At 43.7% G+C, this 20,744-nt stretch overlaps 1 protein-coding gene across 3 annotated transcripts in view; it reads right to left on the bottom strand.

Annotated features, from left to right (window-relative positions):
• ATP6V1H (ATPase H+ transporting V1 subunit H) overlaps positions 1-14,173 on the bottom strand; it is an 87,288-nt gene extending 73,115 nt beyond the window's left edge. For all 3 annotated transcript variants that reach the window (XM_073331151.2, XM_073331152.2, XM_073331153.2), the window contains exons 1-2: positions 14,067-14,173; positions 7,104-7,226 (exon numbers count right to left, since the gene is read on the bottom strand). In XM_073331151.2, the coding sequence (XP_073187252.1) occupies positions 7,104-7,207 (104 nt within the window). In that variant the 5' untranslated portion in view covers positions 7,208-7,226; positions 14,067-14,173. The remainder of the gene's footprint in view (positions 1-7,103; positions 7,227-14,066) is intronic.
• Positions 14,174-20,744: the final 6,571 nt, after the last annotated feature.

Below are 20,744 nucleotides of genomic sequence, written 5' to 3'. Positions count from 1 at the left end.
TGGTAAATCATTTGGTTGTTAAATAGATTTCCCATGTGATGTTGCAGACTAATGTTTTGTTCCCTTTAAGTATGAGCCACTCAGTCTGCTGCCCATTAATCTTACTACAACTTTGCCACTTATCTCATGGAACAAATAATTTATTTATTTTTTAAAGTCTCAAAACAAAGTCAATACTTCATTCGCACCCTGGATACAAGGCAGGCATTAGTAACTGCTATTATAGAACTGAAGAAGGCAGATGATGTTGGTTATTGTTGCTTAAGAATTATATAGAACAAGTGCTTGTAAGAGATCATTTATAAAAAGCTCTTGGTCAGTGTAGTTGATACAGACACTTGTGATTAGTTTGGTTTTTCCATTATGCATTCCTCATGACAACTGTAGTTCCTGTTTTATTCACAGGACACAACAAAGTAAAACCTGGCTTTCTGTTTCAAACACATCTGCCAGGTTTCACAGCTAAATATGAGACATTTCTATTAATTATTATTGATACCACCCCATACTCACTTTATCAGCATGTCAAGATGCAAAGTTTTTACCCTTGGCATGTGATGCTTTATGACAGTATTAGAGGACACTCATATGATCTGATTGCTTGACTGGTTTAATAATCACATTCAAATTTATATAGAGGGAATGGCTTCTGTGCAATTGTACCAGCACAAACTGCACCAAGCAGAAAAATGTTTTAAAGGCCAGAAATTATAAAAACATCGTGACATACTATTTGATTTTAGTCAATTTCAAAAAATTAAAGTTGATAGTATCTCTTTACAAATAAAATCCACAAGCACCAAGAACATAAATACCCCTTTTTAACACACTGGGTGATCCTCAGAAGGCAAAGTGTGAGCTATTATGCATCACACAACTCACTCAAACGTCAAGTGTTCTTATAGGTTTGCATCCTACAATACAGTAGTTTTCTAAATGCAAGAACACTGATTCTGAGAAGCGTATCTACTGTTTCAGCAGAGCACCAGTTCTCAAACTGTGGGTTGGGACCCCAAATTGGGTCACGACCCCATTTTAACAGGGTCCCCAGGGCTGGCTTAGACTTGCAGAGGCCCAGGCTGAAGTCCGAGCCCCACTGCCTGGAGCTGAAGCCCAAGCCCAAGGGCTTCAGCCCTGGGCAGTGGGGCTCAGGTTACAGACCCCCTGCCTGGGGCTGAAGCCCTGGGGCTACAGCTTCTCCCCACCGCCCGCAGCAGTAGGGCTCAGGCTTTGGCCCTCCCACCCAGGGCAGTGAGGCTCAGGCAGGCTCAAGCTTCAATCCCCACTTCTGGGGTCATATAGTAATTTTTGTTGTCAGAAGGGGACGTGGTGCAATGAAGTTTGAGAACCCCTGCAGTAAAGGACTATTTTACCATTTTTGAAAGTCTCCTTCAGGAAAGGGAAACCTGGCTTCCCTCAACTGAAATATTCTGATTTTACAGTGCAGCAGCAGCAGGAAGACAATATTTTCTACAGTCTATACACAAAATTAAGTGTAAACTACTACACAAAGGCTGTTAGGTTTTTTGTTTGGTTAAGACTACTGACTCTAGTTAGAATTACACCCAAAACTAGGTAAACAGAAGTTTTGATATTAAAATAATGAATTCTCAATTCAATTAATTTGCAAAACTGACAATATATTCAATGACAAATGCAGAAAATATTTTCAGTTGTTATGATACAACCCAAATATTTTAAGTTCTTGCAGACATGCTACACACTCTGAAATCAAACACTGCCGGTAAACACTGCTACATGTTTTGTGTAATGTGACTTTTTGTTTACATGCATAACATTCAGAGGCAGAACAAACAATACACTAGTTAGACTTAGACTAAACTGAAACCGTACTAGACAACTCAGGACCTAGATACTGGCATATACCAGAATCTGAGCAACTCTGAGCAAGAAACTTTACTCCAGCACTGCAGAGCAGAATGGGCAGAGGAATTCGCCTCTCCTGTTTGCTTTAAAACCACTGTTTTAAAATTACATTAAAACAAGTCATAAAATATACATCACTTATAAAACCACAAATAAAAAAAATGGCACCTCAAGAAGACTGAACATAAAGTCTTATCCCAATTTAGGGCAAAAACCAGAAGATCTGATTTGAGACCGGCCTCCATTTTTGAGGGCACATTAAACATGCTAACAGTTTTATCTATGGATTGTCAGCACAGCATCTCAGATAATCTTAACTCTCAGAATGGAGCATGAAAGAGGCACTCTCTAAAATAATCAGGACCAATCCACAAAGGTCAATCACCACTTTGAACTGCATCAAGAAATTAATCAAATGCAAATGCTATTTGTATTAGCAGGTAGAAGCCCCAGTCATGAACCATGACCCCACTGTGCTAGGCGCAGTACAATCCCCAACACGTGTGGTCGACCAAGCACTAGTGCACTGTGCTTCATTCTAGAAACATCACTAAGTAAATGGGCAGTTGCGTTCTGTGCTAACTAACATTCCTAAATGGTCCGAAAGTATAGTTCCATCTTGACTGAACACGTTGCAGTAATCTAATACAGAAATAGCAGAGGCATGGACTAACTATGGCAAGGGCCATACACATCAGGCAAGCTCACAAATTTTCATTCCTCCAGGAGCTGCGACGGATAACGAAGTTCAGCATCTTGAGAACAAAAGGCAGGCATACTCTCTCAATAAATGGACCACACCACTTGTCTCCCGTCCTTCTAGCACCATAGAAACTTAGCGATGGAAGGGACCTCGAGGTCATAGTCCCATCCCCCCCAATGCTGACACAGTACCAACTATACCTAGACCTTCCCTGGCAGGCATTTGTCTAACCTGTTCTTAAAAACCAACGACAGGGATCCCACCACCTTCCTTGGAAACCTATTCCAGAGCTTAATAGCCTTATAGTTAGAAAGAAGAAAAGGAGTACTTGTGGCACCTTAGAGACTAACCAATTTATTCGAGCATAAGCTTTCATGAGTTACAGCTCACTTCATCAGATGCATACTGTGGAAAGTGTAGAAGATCTTTTTATATACACACAAAACATGAAAAAATACCTCCTCCCACCCCACTCTCCTGCTGGTAATAGCTTATCTAAAGTGATCACTCTCCTTACAATGTGTATGATAATCAAGGTGGGCCATTTCCAGCACAAATCCAGGGTTTAACAAGAACGTCGGGGGGGGGGGGGGGGGGGAGAGGTCCTAACCTAAATCTCTCTAGTACAGATTAAGTTGATTACTTCTTGTCCTAGCATCAGTGGACATGGAGAATAGTTCATCACTGTCCTTACTATACCAGCCCTTTTGAAGACTATTATTAGGTCCACCCTCAGTCTTCTTCTCAAGACTAAGCATGCCTAGTTTGTTCAACTTTTCCTCATAGAAAAGGTTTAGAAAACCTGACCTCTTTTTTTTGCCGCTCTAAGTTCTCCTCAGTTTGCCCACATCTTTCCTAAAGTGTAATGCTCACCACTGGATTCCAGCTGGGGACTCACCTGTGCCAAGTAGAGTGGAACAATTACCTCCTGTATCTAACAAACAACACAAGTTAATATACCCCAGAACGATATTAGCTTGTTTTGCAACTGCATCACGCTGTTAGTTTGTATTCATTTGGGGATCCACTACAATTCCCAGACCCTTTTCTGCTTTACTACCGCCTAGCCAGTTATTCCCCATTTTGTAATTGTGCATTTGACCTTTTCCTTCCTAACTGCAATACTTTGGTCTGAAATTCAATGAAGACAAGTGCAATTATTCAACTTGTAAGATCCTTCTGAATTCTAATCATGTCCTCCAAAGTGCTTGCAAGCTTCCCAGCTGGGTGTCACCTGCAAATTTTATAAGCACACTCTCCCCTCCATGATCAAAGTCTTTAATGAAAATATTGACTTGTATTAGACCCAAAACAGACCCCTGCAGAACCCCACTATATACACCCTCCCAATTTGACAGTGAACCATTGAAAACTCCTCTTTATTTAGGGTTTTTCAACCAATTATGCACCAACCTTATAGTAATTTCATCTAGACCACATTCCCCTAGTTTACTTATAAGACTAGGGTGTGGAAGACTGTCAAAAGCTTTACTAAAAATAAAGATAAATCACTTACACTGCTTCCCCCCATCCACTGGGGCAGTAACCCTGTCAAAGAAGGAAATTAGGTTGGTTTGGCATGGATTTGGCTACTGCTTATCACCATCTTATCCTCTAGTTGTTTTCAAATTGATTGTTTAATAATTTGTTCTAGTATCTTCCCAGGTATCAAAGTTTGTCTCACTGGTCTATAATTCCCTGGGTCCTCTTTGTTCCTCTTTTTAAAGATAGATACTATGTTTGTTCTTCTTCAGTCCTCTGGGACCTCACCCATCCTCCATGAATTCTCAAAGATAATTGCTAATGGTTCCAACATCACATCAGCTAAATCCCCAAGTGCTCAAGGGTGAATTTTTCTAGGCCCTGACAACTTAAATACATCTAAATATCCTTTAACCCATTCTGGCTTGTGTTCCTTCCTTCTCGTTAATATTAATTGTGTTAAGCATCTGGTCACAATTTTAAGTCTAGCATAGTTAAACCTGCTTGGACACTTCTTATGAAATAAGAGTGGATTTGTTCAGTTTAGCTTAAACCCATTTCAAAGCAATGCAAGCTAAACCTAACAAGCCATTCTTATTCATAGTAAAAAGTGTCCACACAAGCAGTTATACTGGTATAGCTATACCAGTTTAAATTCACTACTTTCCCAGGTAGACAAATCGTCAGGCCTAGAGAGATGAAGTGTCCACACTCCCACTGCAATTAGATTAATTCGACATTAAGGCCTGGTCTATGGGCCGGGAGCTGCGGGGGCTCCCACGACCTCCATGACTTCAGCCGATGGCAGCCGGGACCTGCGGGGGTTCCCCACCAGAGGCAGCAGAGGGACCCTGCAGCTCCTGACCACTGCAAGCTGAAGTCACGGAGGTCGCTGGAAGTCACCGATTCTGTGACTTCCACAACCTCCGTGACTAAATCATAGCCTTAACTATAACCTAAAACTGATTCTGGAAAGGACTCTTTACAACTCTAAAGATCTCTATTATGAAACTGACCTAAGAACTCTATTCATGTCTGTACGTATAATGACCCTTTAACCAATACTCTCTCTTCTTTTTTTAATAAATTTTAGCTTAGTTAAAAAGAATTGCCTGTAAGCATGTATTTGGATAAGATCTAAGATATTAATTAACCTGGAGGGTAATGTGTCCGATCCTTTGGGATTGGTAGAACTTTTTAAATGATGAACAAGATTTTCAGTAATCCTCCTCCTATTTGATTTGGCTGTCTGGGTGGGAGGTCAAGGCTGGATTGCTTTAAGGGAACTGTATTTCTGGCTTTTAGGTAACCAGTAAGGTATTGTAGAAGCTGTTTTGTTGCTGGCATAGTGAATCTAAGTATTAGAATAACTAGCAGTTTTGGGGATTGTATGCCCCATTCTTTGCAGTTTGCCCTAATTAAGCAACCTCAACGTGCCCCCGACTCCGGGGTCCCACTCAGTTTAAATTAATATTGGCAAAAAGCTTCAATGTCAATGCTGTTATACAGTAACTCCTCGCTAAACGCTGTAGTTATGTTCCTGAAAAATGCTACTTTATGCAAAACAATGTTAAGCGAATCCAATTTCCCCATAAGAAATAATGTAAAGGGTGGGGGGGTTAGGTTCCAGGGAAATGTTTTTCACCAGACAAAAGACATAAGTTTAAAACAAACAATTTAATACTGTACACAGCAATGATGATTGTGAAGCATGGTTGAGGTGGTGTAGTCACAGGATGGAAGAGGGTAGAATATTTCCCAGGGAATGCCTTGCTACTAAATGATGAGCTAACACTTGGCTGAGCCCTCAAGGGTGAATACACTGTTCTTAATGTAGCTTCACACTCTACGAGGTAGCACCAATGGGGGGTGAAGACACAATATACGCATGGCAGTGGCTGCAAACACACCGTGTGCATGTGAGTGAGAGAAAGAGAGACACACACACCCCATGTGCATGTGAGTGAGATGCGCACTGCCCCTTTAAGAACGCTGACTTCACTCGAAGTACATTGCCTTTTTAAGTAGATCAGCAAGTTGAGACAGCAGCTGCTGCCAGCAAGCTCCCTCCATCCTGAACTCTGTCATGTCCCCCTCCGCTCTGTGGAGATGGGGTACAGGAGCGGGGAATAAGTACACCTTGACATCAGCACCCCTCTTCCCTCCCTCTCCCTACAAAGCAAGCAGGAGGCTCCCAGGAGAAGCTCCAAGGCAGAGGGCAGGAGCAGCACATGGCAGTGCAGGGAGGGACACCTGAACTGCCCAACAACTGACAGCCTGCTGGGCAGCTGCCACACAGGAAACTTAGGTGAGATGATGGGGGGCTGCCGACCCACCCTGGTTCCAAGCCCCCACCAGCTAGCTCCAACGGGCTGCTCTTCCTGCAAGCAGTGGACAAAGCAAGAGGCTGCCAAACAACGTTATAAGGGACCATTGCACAACTTTAAACGGGAATGTTCTCTAATAGATCAGGGATGTAACAAAGAAACAAGGTTAACCGGGATGTTAAGTGAGGAGTTACTGTACAAGAAAAATTCTGCTATTGTTAGTATACCTATTTTGTTCAGGGGTGCTCAGGGTTGGAATAAGCCATGCCAACAAAAATTGCAGTTTTGTCAGTATAAGCTGCATACACAATCGAAGGGATTTGCAAGTACGCTACACCTATACTGGCAAAGCACTCCTCATGTAAACCTGGCCTCAGTCCTGTGCTTTTCCTATTAGGCCATGCTTTCTGTGAGGAAACACTATTCTAATGTTAGGTGGAAAGTAATCAATTTTAGTAAACTTGTCTTAAAAACAATGTTTCTGAGGACCACTATACTGAATTCAAAAAATGAAGTTCCTTTTCTTGAAGTAAGTCCATAGGAAATTATCCCAGCTATTTCCATTCACTGTAGGTTTTTTCCACTTTCATAGTATCATGATAGAATGACACTTCTCATGTTACACATCATAATGGATATTCACAAGAATCCACAAGCTAGTAGAAAATGCAGCTGTCAATGATTCATGGTCAGTTTATACTTACTGGAGATATGACTGCCAGTTGACTTTGTTTGCCCGAACTTCAGCAGCTTTGGCAGCAATTATGTTTGTTGGGACAGCAGCATCCACAGCACCTCTGATATCCATTTTAATCTCGATTTAAAATCTGTTTAGAAATACATTGAGTCAGATCTGAGACAAGTACAATAAATCAGGAACACAAACAGACTACGTGGCCAAAATTTCCAGCAGTTTTTAAATGATTTTAGGTGCCCAGTTTGGGACACCTTAAAGGAGCTAGTTTTCACAGTGTGGGTACCAAGTATTTTCTGAAAATAAGGCCTCTTTATGGCATCTCAAGTCTGGCATTCCCCCCCCCCCTCCAAAAAAAGAGGAAACCACAGGTTACTTTTGAAAACTTTGGCCTGTACTTTTAAAATCAAACATTTTCCTCTTCCATTAATTTTAAGTCACAATGAAAAAACATTGTACTCATGCAATAATGTGAAGATATTTCATGGGATAAGGTATATACTAAAACTAATTTAAATAATAATTGTCTGCTGTTTATGTTGCATAGAAATTTTCTTCAAAACCCACTCATAATGGAAGATAGTTATGTGAGAGGCTAAATCATTTGTTGCTACCTCTTTTAAGTAGTTCTTTAGCTAAATAAGAATATAAACTCTTCATGGGTGTAAGTTATGGTTGTCGATAAAGGGATGACATCCAAAGATGCATACACCTCAATTCTGACAGTCACATCAAAGACAGCACGTGAAAGACATACAAAAGCATGAACAGTGGGAAAACAAACATATATACAAGCCACTTTCAACTAAACTGTATTTGACAAAAGTCTTCAACTCTTCCTTTAAAAAGCTGAAAATTTCTTCACACCAAGCCTCGGCATTTTTTCCTTTGAGATCTGCAGGGCTTGGAAAATATCCACTTGCCTGTGGCAAAAAGGATGTTTCTGAACAATTTAAGATTTCCTTTTCTATATTTAAAAAAAAAAAGTTTCTGGTCTTATGGTTAGGATGACCTTCCCAATGTGAACCTAGTGTTCACTGATGCAGTGAGTGTACAGACATCTCCAGTGCTAACTGCTCAATTTTCCCCAATCTGTAGCAGCGTGAAAACTACTGCTAATGAAAAGTGTACATAAGCAGACGTTAAACTGACAAGAATCAAAGAGTCAGGTCAATCTTATTTCGCTGTTGGTTAGTCAAGGTCAATACTTGTGTTATTCATTGGGGGATGAGGATCTTAGAGTGTAGCAGACACACTTCCCACTGCCTCCATAGCATCCAGAAAACTGAGGGAATATTAGAGCAGTAGAGATTTCCATCAGCCTTCACAGCAGTTTAGAGATTGTGGTGGGGATGTATATAGAGAGAGTATCTAAGGAAGAAAGTTAAAAAAAGCCACAATGCAAGGAGATAAAAGGAACAGAAGTGCATGGAGAAAGGAAGATGGAGAGGAAACAGACACCAATGGTAACACAAGTAAAACAGAAACATCATGGTCTATTTTAGGGCAAAAACAAAAAAGGAGTGAAGCAAGAAAACAAAACAGAGTATGTTCATTAAAAAAAACTAACAGAATTTAAATGCAGTACAAAACTGTTGTAATCCTTTATATTTCAGGAAGAGTGGCCTTAGGGGCAAGGCAACACAGGTATTTTTCACTTATGTGACTACACAAAGTCATTGGGTTAGTAAATGTTCAGTAAGCTTTTCACAGTGGGTAACACCAACAGGTCAGAAAGGTCAGTCAGGAACAGTAAACAATTAACCATAGGGTACGCAATATTAAGACAAGCATAGGCATGGAAAAAATCATAGCACAATAAACTAAGCAGCATTTGTAAGAAGAAAGAGACCAGAAGAGCCAAGCTCCTGCATTTACTCCACAACAGAAAATGGGAAGAGTTTGTGAAGTGACACAAAGCTTCTCACTGTTTCATTTAGACACAATGAAATCAATGCATAAAAAATTTCTTAAGAGAAAAAAAAAGGAAAATAAAAACAGGTCAGACTGAACTTCTCCCATCCTTCTGTTATGTATTCCTTTGTGTTCTGCTCCCCATATCAGAGTCTGGCTGCATCAATAATGAAGTTGCTCCAGCTTTAAAGAAAACATTTCCCAAACAGATTTGGAGACATTTTAAAACAAACTTCACTTACACAATCAAGGAAGTTATTTGAATAAAGACTGCTTCAAAGAATTGCATTTTTGCAACTCCAGAAGTCACCCTAAAAGTAACTTGAAAGCAGTGTGACTTGTACCCAGGAGCTTTCAATTAGAAAAGGCCTGGATGTCCTATTCAGCATGTATCACATAATTTAGGCCTAATTTAATTTAGTCATTTGTCTTACAGCTAGTCATTCCCCTAGTGACATCAACTCTTGCTTCTCAAGAACTATCCAAAAATCAGAAGTCTTCACTGGCATGTCATGCTATATAAACATTTACCCTTTGGCAATAACAGTAACACTAGGTCTCAATATCACAGACAGAGACCTTCACCACTTCTGCTTTCTCCTTCCTTTATGACCTAATCATCATCTGACTCTGATTCCAAAACAAGGAGCCTGTTTGCAGCAGGTTGAAGCCTGGCAGGAGCAGGAACTCCACACACCCTAAACTAGAACTACCTCACCCAACCAGCTTGGAGCTCTTTGACCACTGCCACCACAAAGAAGCAGAATCTCCCTTCTCCATTCTCTACTCCCCAATACACACCCCTCATTTCTATTATTGTATGAAAAAAGCAACTTTACTTCCCATTATTATTTCATGGGGGAAAAGAAAAGTAGCCCTAAAAAAGGAAAGCAATAAATAAACCCTTCAACATTGCACTTTTGGGAGCTATACTCTAAACCAGGGGTTGGCAACCTATGGCATGCGTGCCAAAGACAGTACACAAACCGATTTTTAATGGCACGCTGCTGCCTGCCAGGTCCCAGCCACCGGCCCAGCTCAGCCCGCTGCTGAACCCAGGCCGACAGTGGGCTGAGCGGGGCCGGGACCCCAGCAGGCAGCAGCGTGCCATTAAAAATCCTGCTTGCCCCCGCCTGCTCTTCTCCGCCCCTCCCCCACCACCACAGGGGCAGGGTGAAGAAGCTTAGTCCTGCCAGCTGCTGCTGCAGGGCAGGCAAAGTCCCCCCTCCCCCACCTCTTCCCCTAGCATGCTGGGTTCCTGCCCTTCCTCCTCTCCCTCCCTGCTGCTGATCAGCTGATGGCCTTGTGAGGGAGGGGGAGAAGCCCAGCCCCTGGCTCCGGAGATGAGGTGGGGACAGGGTCCCAGCCGCCAGCCCCACTCAGCCCACTGCCGGTCTGGGGTTCTGGCTGCCGGGGTCCCTGCCGCAGGCCCCGCTCAGCCTGCTGCCGGCCTAGGTGAACGGAACCCCAAGCTGGCAGTGGGCTGACAACATAAGATCAGCATTTTATTTTAATTTTAAATGAAGCTTCTTAAACATTTTGAAAACTTTGCTTACTTTACGTACGACAATAGTTATATAATATATAAACTTATAGAGAAAGACCTTCTAAAAAATGTTAAAATGTATTACTGGCAAGTAAAACCTTAAATTCAAGTGAATAAATGAAGGCTCGGCACAGCACTTCTGAAAGGTTGCCGACCCCTGCTGTAAACACACCAGCAGGTTAGTGGAAATTTATCAATTTTATGAAAAAACTCGTACAGATACAGACAGACATCATCTTCCTTTCCAAATGCAAACAGATGGACATCATACCAAAAGGACTGAAGGTAAAAAATCCACTACAATCGACATACCACACAGACTATGCGGACAGCTTGTGCCACACACTCAAAGAAACTGTGGAACCACCTGATCAACATCCTCTACAGCAAACAAGGAAAGATTAAGAATGAGCTCTCAAAACTGGATACTCTCATAAAAAAACCAACCTTCCACTCAAGCTTCCTCGTGGCTGGACTTTACAAAAACTAGACAAGCCATTTACAACACACACTTTGCTTCTCTACAAAAGAAAAGGACACTAATCTATCTAAAATACTACATGCCACAAGGAACCACAACAGTGGTTCCCTTAACCCACCCAACAATATTGTTAATCTTTCCAGCTATACTCTTAGCCAGGCAGAAGAGTCTGTCCTATCTCGGGGCCTCTCCTTTTGTCCCTCCAGGCCCACGAACATGATACAGTTCTGTTGTGACCTAGAATCCTACTTTCGACGTCTCCGACTCAAGGAATATTTCCAACACACCTCTGAACATACTAACCCACAGAATCCTTCCTACCAACACCACAAAAAGAAGGATTCTGCGTGGACTCTCCTAAGGTCAAAACAACAGACTGGACTTCTACACAAATTGCTTCCGTCGACATGCACGGGCTGAAATTGTGGAAAAGCAACAACACTTGTCCCATAACCTCAGCTGTGCTGAACAGAACGCCATCAACAGCCTCAGGAACAACTCTGACATCATAATCAAAAAGGCTGACAAAGGAGGTGCGGTCGTAATCATGAATAAGTTGGAATATGAACAAGAGGCTGCTCGGCAGCTCTCTAACTCCACATTCTACAGGCCATTATCCTCTGATCCCACTGAGGATTATCAAAAGAAACTACATCATCTGCTCAAGAAACTCCCTGAAAAAGCACAGGAACAGATCTGTGCAGACACATGCCAAGAACCCCGGCCAGGGGTATTCTATCTGCTACCCAAGATCCATAAACCTGGAAATCCTGGATGCCCCATCATCTCAGGAACTGACACCCTGACAGCAGGATTGTCTGGCTATGTAGACTCCCTCCTCAGGTCCTACGCTACCAGCACTCCCAGCTGTCTTTGAGACACCACTGACTTTCTGAGGAAACTACAATCCATCGGTGATCTTCCTGAAAACACCCTCCTGGCCACTATGGATGTAGACGCCCTCTACACCAACATTCCACATAAAGATGGACTACAAACTGTCAGGAACAGTATCCCTGATAATGTCAAGGCAAACCTGGTGACTGACCTTTGTGACTTTGTTCTCACCCACAACTATTCCACATTTGGGGACAGTGTATACCTTCAAATCAGTGGCACTGCTATGGGTATCCACATGGCCCTACAGTATGCCAACATTTTTATGGCTGACTTAGAACAACGCTTCCTCAGCTACAGGACAGGCCCAACAAAGAAAATAACAGAACTCCACTAGCCATCACCTTCAACCCCTCTGCCATGTACATTGGCCAAACTGGACAGTCTCTACATAAAAGAATCTATGGACACAAATCAGACATCAAGAATTATAACATTCAAAAACCAGTCGGAGAACACTTCAAACTCTTTGGTCACTCGATTACAGACCTAAAAGTGGCAATTCTTCAACAAAAAAACTTCAAAAACAGACTCCAAGGAGAGACTGCTGAATTGGAATTAATTTGCAAACTGGATACAATTCATTTAGGCCTGAATAAAGACTGGGAGTGGATGGGTCATTACACAAAGTAAAACTATTTCCCCTTGTTTATTTCCCCTCCTGCTGTTCTTGTAAAGTGCTGGAAATGGCACACCTTGATTATCACTACAAAAGGTTCCCCCTCCCCGCCCCCATTGTCCTGCTGGTAATAGCTCGCCTTACCTGATCACTCTTGTTACAGTCTGTATGGTAACACCCATTGTTTCATGTTCTCTGTGTATATAAAGTCTCCCCACTATATTTTCCACTGTATGCATCCAATGAAGTGAGCTGTAGCTCACAAAAGCTTATGCTCTAATAAATTTGTTAGTCTCTAAAGTGCCACAAGTACTCCTTTTCTTTTTAGCATGTTAGTTGTGTCCCTTAAAGGGCTCAATGATCTAGTTCTTAGAGGAAGTAGCAACATCCATTTTAAATGCTTGTCAGATTAGTGGGGACTGGAAAAGAGGGTTTAGAGAGCTCAAGGATGGGGAAGTTAGAGGCAAGTAGGAGCAAGCCAAGAGGGAACTGAATAGGGGTGCAGCACTTTGCTATACACAAGCAGCCTGCTAAAGCCCTTCAGAGCCCGGCAGACTGCGCTGGGGCTGCAGACGGGTGCAGCAGTCAAACTGCGCTCTGCACGCTGCAGGATCCCAGCGCTGATGTGCCCAGGCCAGAGGTGAGCAAACTACGGCCCATGGGCCACATCCGGCCTGCGGGACCCTCCTGCCCAGCCCCTGAGCTCCTGGCCCAAGAGGCTCACCCTGTGCCCCTCCCCTGCTGTTGCCTCAGCACACCACACCGCGGGCACAACGCTCTGAGTGGACAGGCAGCACAGCTGCAGAGCCACAGCCTGACCCAGTGCTCTGGGTGGCATGGCTGTAGCGCCGCCAGCCACCCACGCTCCAGGCAACGTGGTAAAGGGGCGGGTGGATAGAGGGCGGGAGAGTTGAGGGTGGGGGTGGTCAGGGGTGTGGATAAGGGTTGGGGTGGTCAGAGGGCGAGGAACAGGTGGGTTGGAAGGGGCAGGGGTCTCAGGGCAGTCAGGAAGAAGAGAAGGGTGGATGGGGTGGCAGGGAGCAGTTTTGGAAACCCTCCATGCAATTTTGGAAACCCGATGTGGCCCTCAGGCCAAAAAGTTTGCCCGCCCCTGGCCCAGGTTGCTCACAAAACCTTAGGAGGGACCCTGCCGCTCCACGCACTCCTAGGGGGTGTCTAGATAAAGCAGCTTCAGGGGAAGCCTCGGCGAGAGCCCGAGCCCATTTCCCTCCCGCGAACCCACCGAGCAGCTTCGAGCAGGGCAGCGACCCCGGCGCTAGGGCAGGGAGGCGCTTGCCCGGAGGCAGGGGGTTGCCGCTCCGAGCTCAGCCCCAGCCTGCTCCGGGCTCCCAGCACCTCGGCAGCCCGTTCCGTTGTTCTCCCCGCCCGCCTCCGGGGAGAGGGAGCAAAGCCCCTGGGGGGGGGCTCCCCCCCGCCGCCCCCCTCCAAGCGGCGCAGGGAGACTCAGTCCCGGAGCGGCCGGCAGGGGCAGGATGCAGCCGGGGACCGCTCTTACCCCCTCAGTCTATGGCCGGGCCCGCGGGGCGCTGCGCTCCCGAGCTCCGCAGCTCCAGGGCAGCTGGGGGGACGCAGCTGAGACAACGGGGTTGGTCATGTGACAGCACCCACCTGACTGCGCAACCCGACGGCGGCCGGGGAGGCCCGGTTCGCGCAGTCGCAGCGCGGGCGCTGAGGGCGGGGGCGGGGGCGCCCCCGGTTGCTGGGGTTACCGCTCGAGCTGGCCTGGTCCTTCTTTGAGGCACGTTCCAAGCCGCCCTGGCTGTGGCTGGCAGAGCCAGGTGTGCTCGGGATAGTGCCAGAAGTCACTAAGCTCACCAGGGCCTGCTCAAGGGAGCTTCCGTGGGTCTTAGGCCTCCGGCCCCCTTGCAATTCACTGTGATCATCCCAGCACCTGCTGGTCACTCTGTGTCAGGAATAATGACACAGCCCCGTACAGTTAGTTTAGGGCAAAAACATCACAAAGAAGACATCTACATGCGCACGGAGCTTGCCAGCTGCCACCCCTCTTCCACATGGAGACCCTGGCAGGCTCCAGTCCTTCAAACCCTTCCACCAGGATTTTGACTTCTCAACTACAGTTTCATGTCCGTTTTAGAGTCAAAATGAGGGCCTCTGAGTCATTCAACCTGAGGCTTTGTACCAAAAGCCTTTTCTTTGCCTGCTGGGCATCCTGAACCCCCTCTGAAGCAGTATTTATAGTTCTCCACAAGGGGTGCTACTTCCCTTGAGTTATTTACCATTCCCAGGAGTTGCAGTAATTACCTCTCACTGATTTTAATTGTTGGATGAAGTTCCATAACTCTCCACTACGGAGTCGGAATACAATCCCTAGCTCATGCAGATAGATATGTAATGTTTAAATATACACAAGATTCTGAATAATCTCTGTGCCCATAGAATCGGGCGCACCTCAGTATAACAGTCTACTAAAGATTCCACACTTCGAAAGTCCCATCTGTCACAGTAGCCACGTGGATTTCAAGTGGTTTAACTGAAAGCTAACTTCCTTTTTTTAACAAAAAGGATTGTTTTTAATGAGAAATCGAATATTTAAAACTAAGGAAATTCCAAAAGCTAAGGTTTCATCTGCAAAATTAATTTAGTTGTATTTTCTCTGTTTTCCTTGTGTCGTTCAACTGGATCCTGGGTTGATCACCTCCCAACCAGTAGAATCGGTCACCTGTGTTTTCTCTCTCCTTCTGTCTCCAGCTGAATGACTACCTCAGTGTTTATACTAGAGGTCTCAATTAATTGCAGTTAACTGAAGCAACTAATGCAAAACAAATTAAACGAGATTTATTAAATTAGTCACAATTAATTGCAGTTTTAATCACACTGTTAAAAATTATAGAATACCAATTTAAAATTGTAAATATTTTTAAATATTTTCTATATTTTCAAACATTGATTTCAGTTACAGATTTCAATGTGTACAGTGCTCACTTTATATTATTATTGATTTAAAATATGTGCACTGTAAAGAAGATAGTATTTTTCAATGCACCTCATACAAGTACTGTAGAGCAATCTCTTTATGGAGAAAATGCAACTTACAAATGTAGAATTAATTTTTTTTTAACAAAACTGCACTCAAAAACAAAACAATGTAAAACTTTAGAGCCTACAAGTCCACTCAGTCCTTCTTCTTGTTCAGCCAATCACTAAGACAAACAAGTTCATTTACATTTATGGGAGATAATGCTGCCCACTTTTTATTCACAATGTCACCTGAAAGTGAAAAAAGGCATTTGTGTGGCACTGTTGTAACTGGCATTGCAACGTATTTAAGTGCCAGATATGCTAAACATTTGTATGCCCCGTCATACTTTGACCACCATTCCAGAAGACATGCTTCCATGCTGATGACTGGTTCTGCTCGCTAACAATCCAAAACAGTGTGGATCGATGCACATTTATTTTCGGCATCTGACTCAGATGCCAACAAGAGAAGGTTGATTTTCTTTTCTGGAGGTTCAGGTTCTGTAGTCTCTGCTTTGGAGTGTTGCCCTTTTAAGACATCTGACAGCATGTTCCACAGCTCATCCCTCTCAGATTCTGGAAGACACTTCAGATTCTTAAACCTTCAGTTGAGCGCTGTAACTATCTTTAGAAAACTCATCGTGGTACCATCTTTGTGTTTTGTCAAATCTGCAGTGAAAGTCTTCTTAAATCAAACATGTGCTTGGGTCATCACCCGAAACTATCATAACATGAAATATATGGCAGAATGCAGGTAAAACCACAGAGCAGGACACATACAATTTTGCCCTAAGGAGTTCAGTCACAAATTTAATTAACACTTTTTTTTAAAATTAGGGTCATCAGCATGGAAGCATGCCTCTCCCTTCTTGTCTCATTTCTGTTCATTCTCTCTCTCTCTCTCATGCACCTTTTGTTTTAGGTTGGGGTTTATGCTTACACTTATGTTAATGGAAGGGTGAGTTCATACCTATCCATCTGAATGGGGTTTTAATTCAACCTATAATGAGGTTTCACCTAGCTCATAACAATACCTTTGTGGATATGTCTACATTGTGATGCAGGCTCACACGCATGCTCACAAGGCTATAAAATGGAAGTATCCAGGCTCAGCTGGAACCTGGACTCTGAGACCCTGTTCCCTCGCACAGTCTCAGAGCCCAGGCTCCAGACCAAGCCTGAACATCTACACTGCAATTTTTAGCCTTGCAGACTGAGCTCCATGAGCCCAGATCAGCTGAGCCCTCTCTGAGACTTGGTGCCATGGGATTTTCATCACACTGTGGGCAGCATGTTTATTTCTATGTGAACAAAGAGATCATTAACAGATTTAACAGATTCATTCATCTGATGCTGTAGATTAACAAACACATTTCAAGATTTAACTAACACATCTGTGTGCTTTTGCAAATTGCTACATATATTAATGTTTCCACCATATAAAAAAGTTTCAAGGCCCTTTTCACAGCATTTGTGCTGGGCAACCATGTCTAGTTAGTTTATGCAGTTGCTGTTCTGGTTGCTAGTGGAAAAGACTCCACTCATTCTGAATAGAAATCTGTTGCTAGGAAAACATACTTGCAGGTAGGTTTTGATTTCTGGCACTGAGTGGTCCACTTAGATCTAGTCTCATGCTTTTGTAAGTGTTTGTATCCTGCTTTCTCATGAAATTTAGGGTAATCCCTGCTTCAGCTCTGGTCTTTAGCACAGAACTTCAGTGCTTCTGAGAGCACTCCTAGGTACAGGCATCTGTAATAAAAGATACTTGCTTTGTCTCCCCCAAGTCTCAAGTCACTTTAGAAAGGATGATAAGTATCACTAGCCCTATTTTACAAACAGGAAAACTGAGGCATGAAGGAGCTATGTGATTTTCCCAAGGCACACAGCAAGCAAGTGGCAGAGGCAGAAGGATCCATTTCCTTATGCCAAGGTTTCTGCCCTAGCTTCTGGCGCACTCACTCACCAGGAGCTGAAAACCATCTTTGTTTTGGTTTGGTTTTAAGGCACAGCACTTAGGTGCTATAAAATATACGTGCTGTCAGAACCACACATTTTAGGAACTCTGCCAGCATTTACTCAAATATAATTGTAACTCACTGGCTTGCGTGTGTTGTGTCCAGTCCACAGACAAGGCGAGTCTGTAGCCACTGCAGAGCCTGTCTGTTCAATTCAAGCTGCAGAGACAAGTGCCTGGTTTTTGATGACCCTTGGTTCCAGCCCCAGAGGTGGCAGTCATGTAATATTGAGAACAATTAATAGAAAGACACAAAACGCAAGTTATTTCTGGTGAAAAAAATATTCATTCTTTACAACCCCAGAAGTTAAAATGGATTATTTTCACAAACTGCTCTGCCCCGACTGTCTGGTGTCACTCCAGCCACACCAGCCTTTTGAGCAGATCAACATGGGAGTAGTAATCATCCCACAAAGGGTGTGGTGTATAAGAGTGGTGAATTCTGTGGTGAATTCCTCTTGCTCCAGGGAATTCAGTCAAAGAGACCCCAAACTGCCCCTTAATCTGGGATGTGTTGTGATCTAGCCTGCGTTGGTTTCTGTCCACGTTTCTAATCTTTCTAGGATGCTTAGTGTCATCTGTGTCAGCAATCCCCTGTTGTCTTATATGTCTATGAACAGCACCTAGCGCAATGGGTCACCCATCTCCATTGCGGTCTCTAGCTGCCTCTTGAGTATATGTTATAACTGTGCTGTGGTAAAGTAATTTAAAAATCATCCCACCAGGTTTCAGTTACATGCTGTTGTTCACCATCATTTAATAATAGCTGTGATTTTTGATTGTCTCCCCTCTGCCTTGCATGTATGCATGCTCTATTCTCTCCCAACCCAATGGCTGATGTTGCTGACAAACCATATGGTGCAGGAATAAAAATGAACAAAGACACAGCCAGACACTGTCACAGGATGCTACTTCAGCTACTCTATGAGCAGCAGTGCCTCATCTGTTTTCATAGTTTCTTATTCACAAAACACACAGTCTGTTTCTGCTCACCATATGTACCTTTAATCCTCGCTTTCCAAACATGTCACGATGTCGGACAGGGAACACAGCAGTTGGAGCCTTTCACACAGCTTTTTCTCCTCCATCCTGTTCACCCTCCGTGCTCCTGCCTCGGTGTGTCTTTCATTCCGGGCCTTGACCATGGCTAGCTCCACCTGGGAGCAGTCTGAGCCTCTGCCCTCCCCCTCCACTAAGGGCTCTGATCTATCACTCCTGGATTCACCCACTCCCTTCTTGAGTGCTTCTCCCCTCCTCTTCCCTTCCCCTCTCCCCACCCCCCACCTCTGAAGTCCTCCAGTGTGTCAATTCTCTGAGCTTGCTATATCATTAAACAGTGCCTCTGAAGGGTTACCTGGAGGGTCTACCATCAGTATTTCTTGGCACAGACCCCACAGTTGAGGTCTCCCTCTCTGTCCTCCATTCCTTGTACATAAGGGAAACTTCGTCCAAGTCAGTTCCTATCATCACTGTACAGAGCAACAACTTTACCACACCTACGCTCTGACACAAATTTTCCTTACTTCCAATGGAACGACTGCTACGGGGTAAATATGCTTTTCCTTCATGTAGACAGTGGGCTAGCACTCTCTCCCCCTTCTATCATCACTCTAATCTAACCAAGGGAACACACAGCTGCTGAAACCACCACACCCCTTCTGGTTCTCCAGTCTACGTTGATGGGAATTGTTTTTATCCTAGATCTGCCTTTTACACTTGCCCACCCACAGAACTCTCCCAACCCATAGTCTTCACAGTATTGGAGCCACTTCAGCATCCTGGTCACTAAAGATGCACCCTATCACAGACACCAACCGCAGGAAAGAGTCACAGTCAAGGTATATGCTTCCTAAAGAGATCACTATTACTCTTAGTACCAAGTGTATAATGTTCCTTTAATAAAAAATGGGGGAGAGGGGAATAATCCCCTCTGTTAAAGACTCTACCAGCTCAAACTCTGTGAATGCAGATCTGGGGAGCCATACCCTTAAAAAGATATAAAAGAAAGAATTGGAGCTGCTATCCAGTCTTGAATCTCATTAAGTTGTATACTTTCTGGAGAGTCATAATAGAATGCTCATGACAGAATCAAGTCCTTAAGCTTTGTGTTTTTGTTACGTGGCAAAAACCATAGTGATTCACTCTATTGATATAATTAGATTAGAACAAAAAACAAACAAAACAAAACAAACAAACCTGAAATGCAGAAACAAAGTGACTAGTTTTGTACGAATTTCAAAAGTAAGAAGGTCAACAACTTTTCCCCTTACTAGACTAAACATAGGCCAAAATTCAGCAAATATGCATCAAAATTCAATTACAACAATGGATGTCAATACTAAACATCTATTTGCAGGGTGAGGAACCACATTTCATGATCTGGGTACAGTAAAAGGCTACCAGTTGCATTTACATAGATGAGAGAGTCAGTCACATTGTAGCCTAAAAACACTGAAAAGTTCTCTTTCATGTCAAAAAACTAGTTGAAGGCATTACAAAAAGCTTAGCTCCTGATCCTGCAAAACACTTACCAGCAACCACACACCACACAACAGATAGTTATGCATGTGTGTGAGTATTTGCTTCAGGTTGGGGGGCTGTCTGTAAGCAAGGACTGGCCTGTCTCCCAAGATGCGTGAGAGTGATGGGTCGTCCTTCAGGATAGGTTGTAGATCCTTGATGATGCGTTGAAGAGGTTTTAGTTGGGGGGTGAAGGTGATGGCTAGTGGTGTTCTGTTATTTTCTTTGTTGGGCCTGTCCTGTAGTCCCACCTGGTGAAGTGAAGAAACAGACTGACAGAGCCAGAAGAGTACCTGGAAGTTACCTACTACAGGACAGGCCCAACAAAGAAAATAACAGAACTCCACTAGCCATCACCTTCAACCCCTCTGCCATGTACATTGGCCAAACTGGACAGTCTCTACATAAAAGAATCTATGGACACAAATCAGACATCAAGAATTATAACATTCAAAAACCAGTCGGAGAACACTTCAAACTCTTTGGTCACTCGATTACAGACCTAAAAGTGGCAATTCTTCAACAAAAAAACTTCAAAAACAGACTCCAAGGAGAGACTGCTGAATTGGAATTAATTTGCAAACTGGATACAATTAACTTAGGCTTGAATAAAGCCTGGGAGTGGATGGGTCATTACACAAAGTAAAACTATTTCCCCAT

Source organism: Lepidochelys kempii, chromosome 2 (assembly GCF_965140285.1).
Source record: "Lepidochelys kempii isolate rLepKem1 chromosome 2, rLepKem1.hap1, whole genome shotgun sequence".
Taxonomy (NCBI): domain Eukaryota; kingdom Metazoa; phylum Chordata; order Testudines; family Cheloniidae; genus Lepidochelys; species Lepidochelys kempii.
Note: the sequence above shows the minus strand (reverse complement) of the source record. Positions and strands in the feature narration are given on the sequence as shown.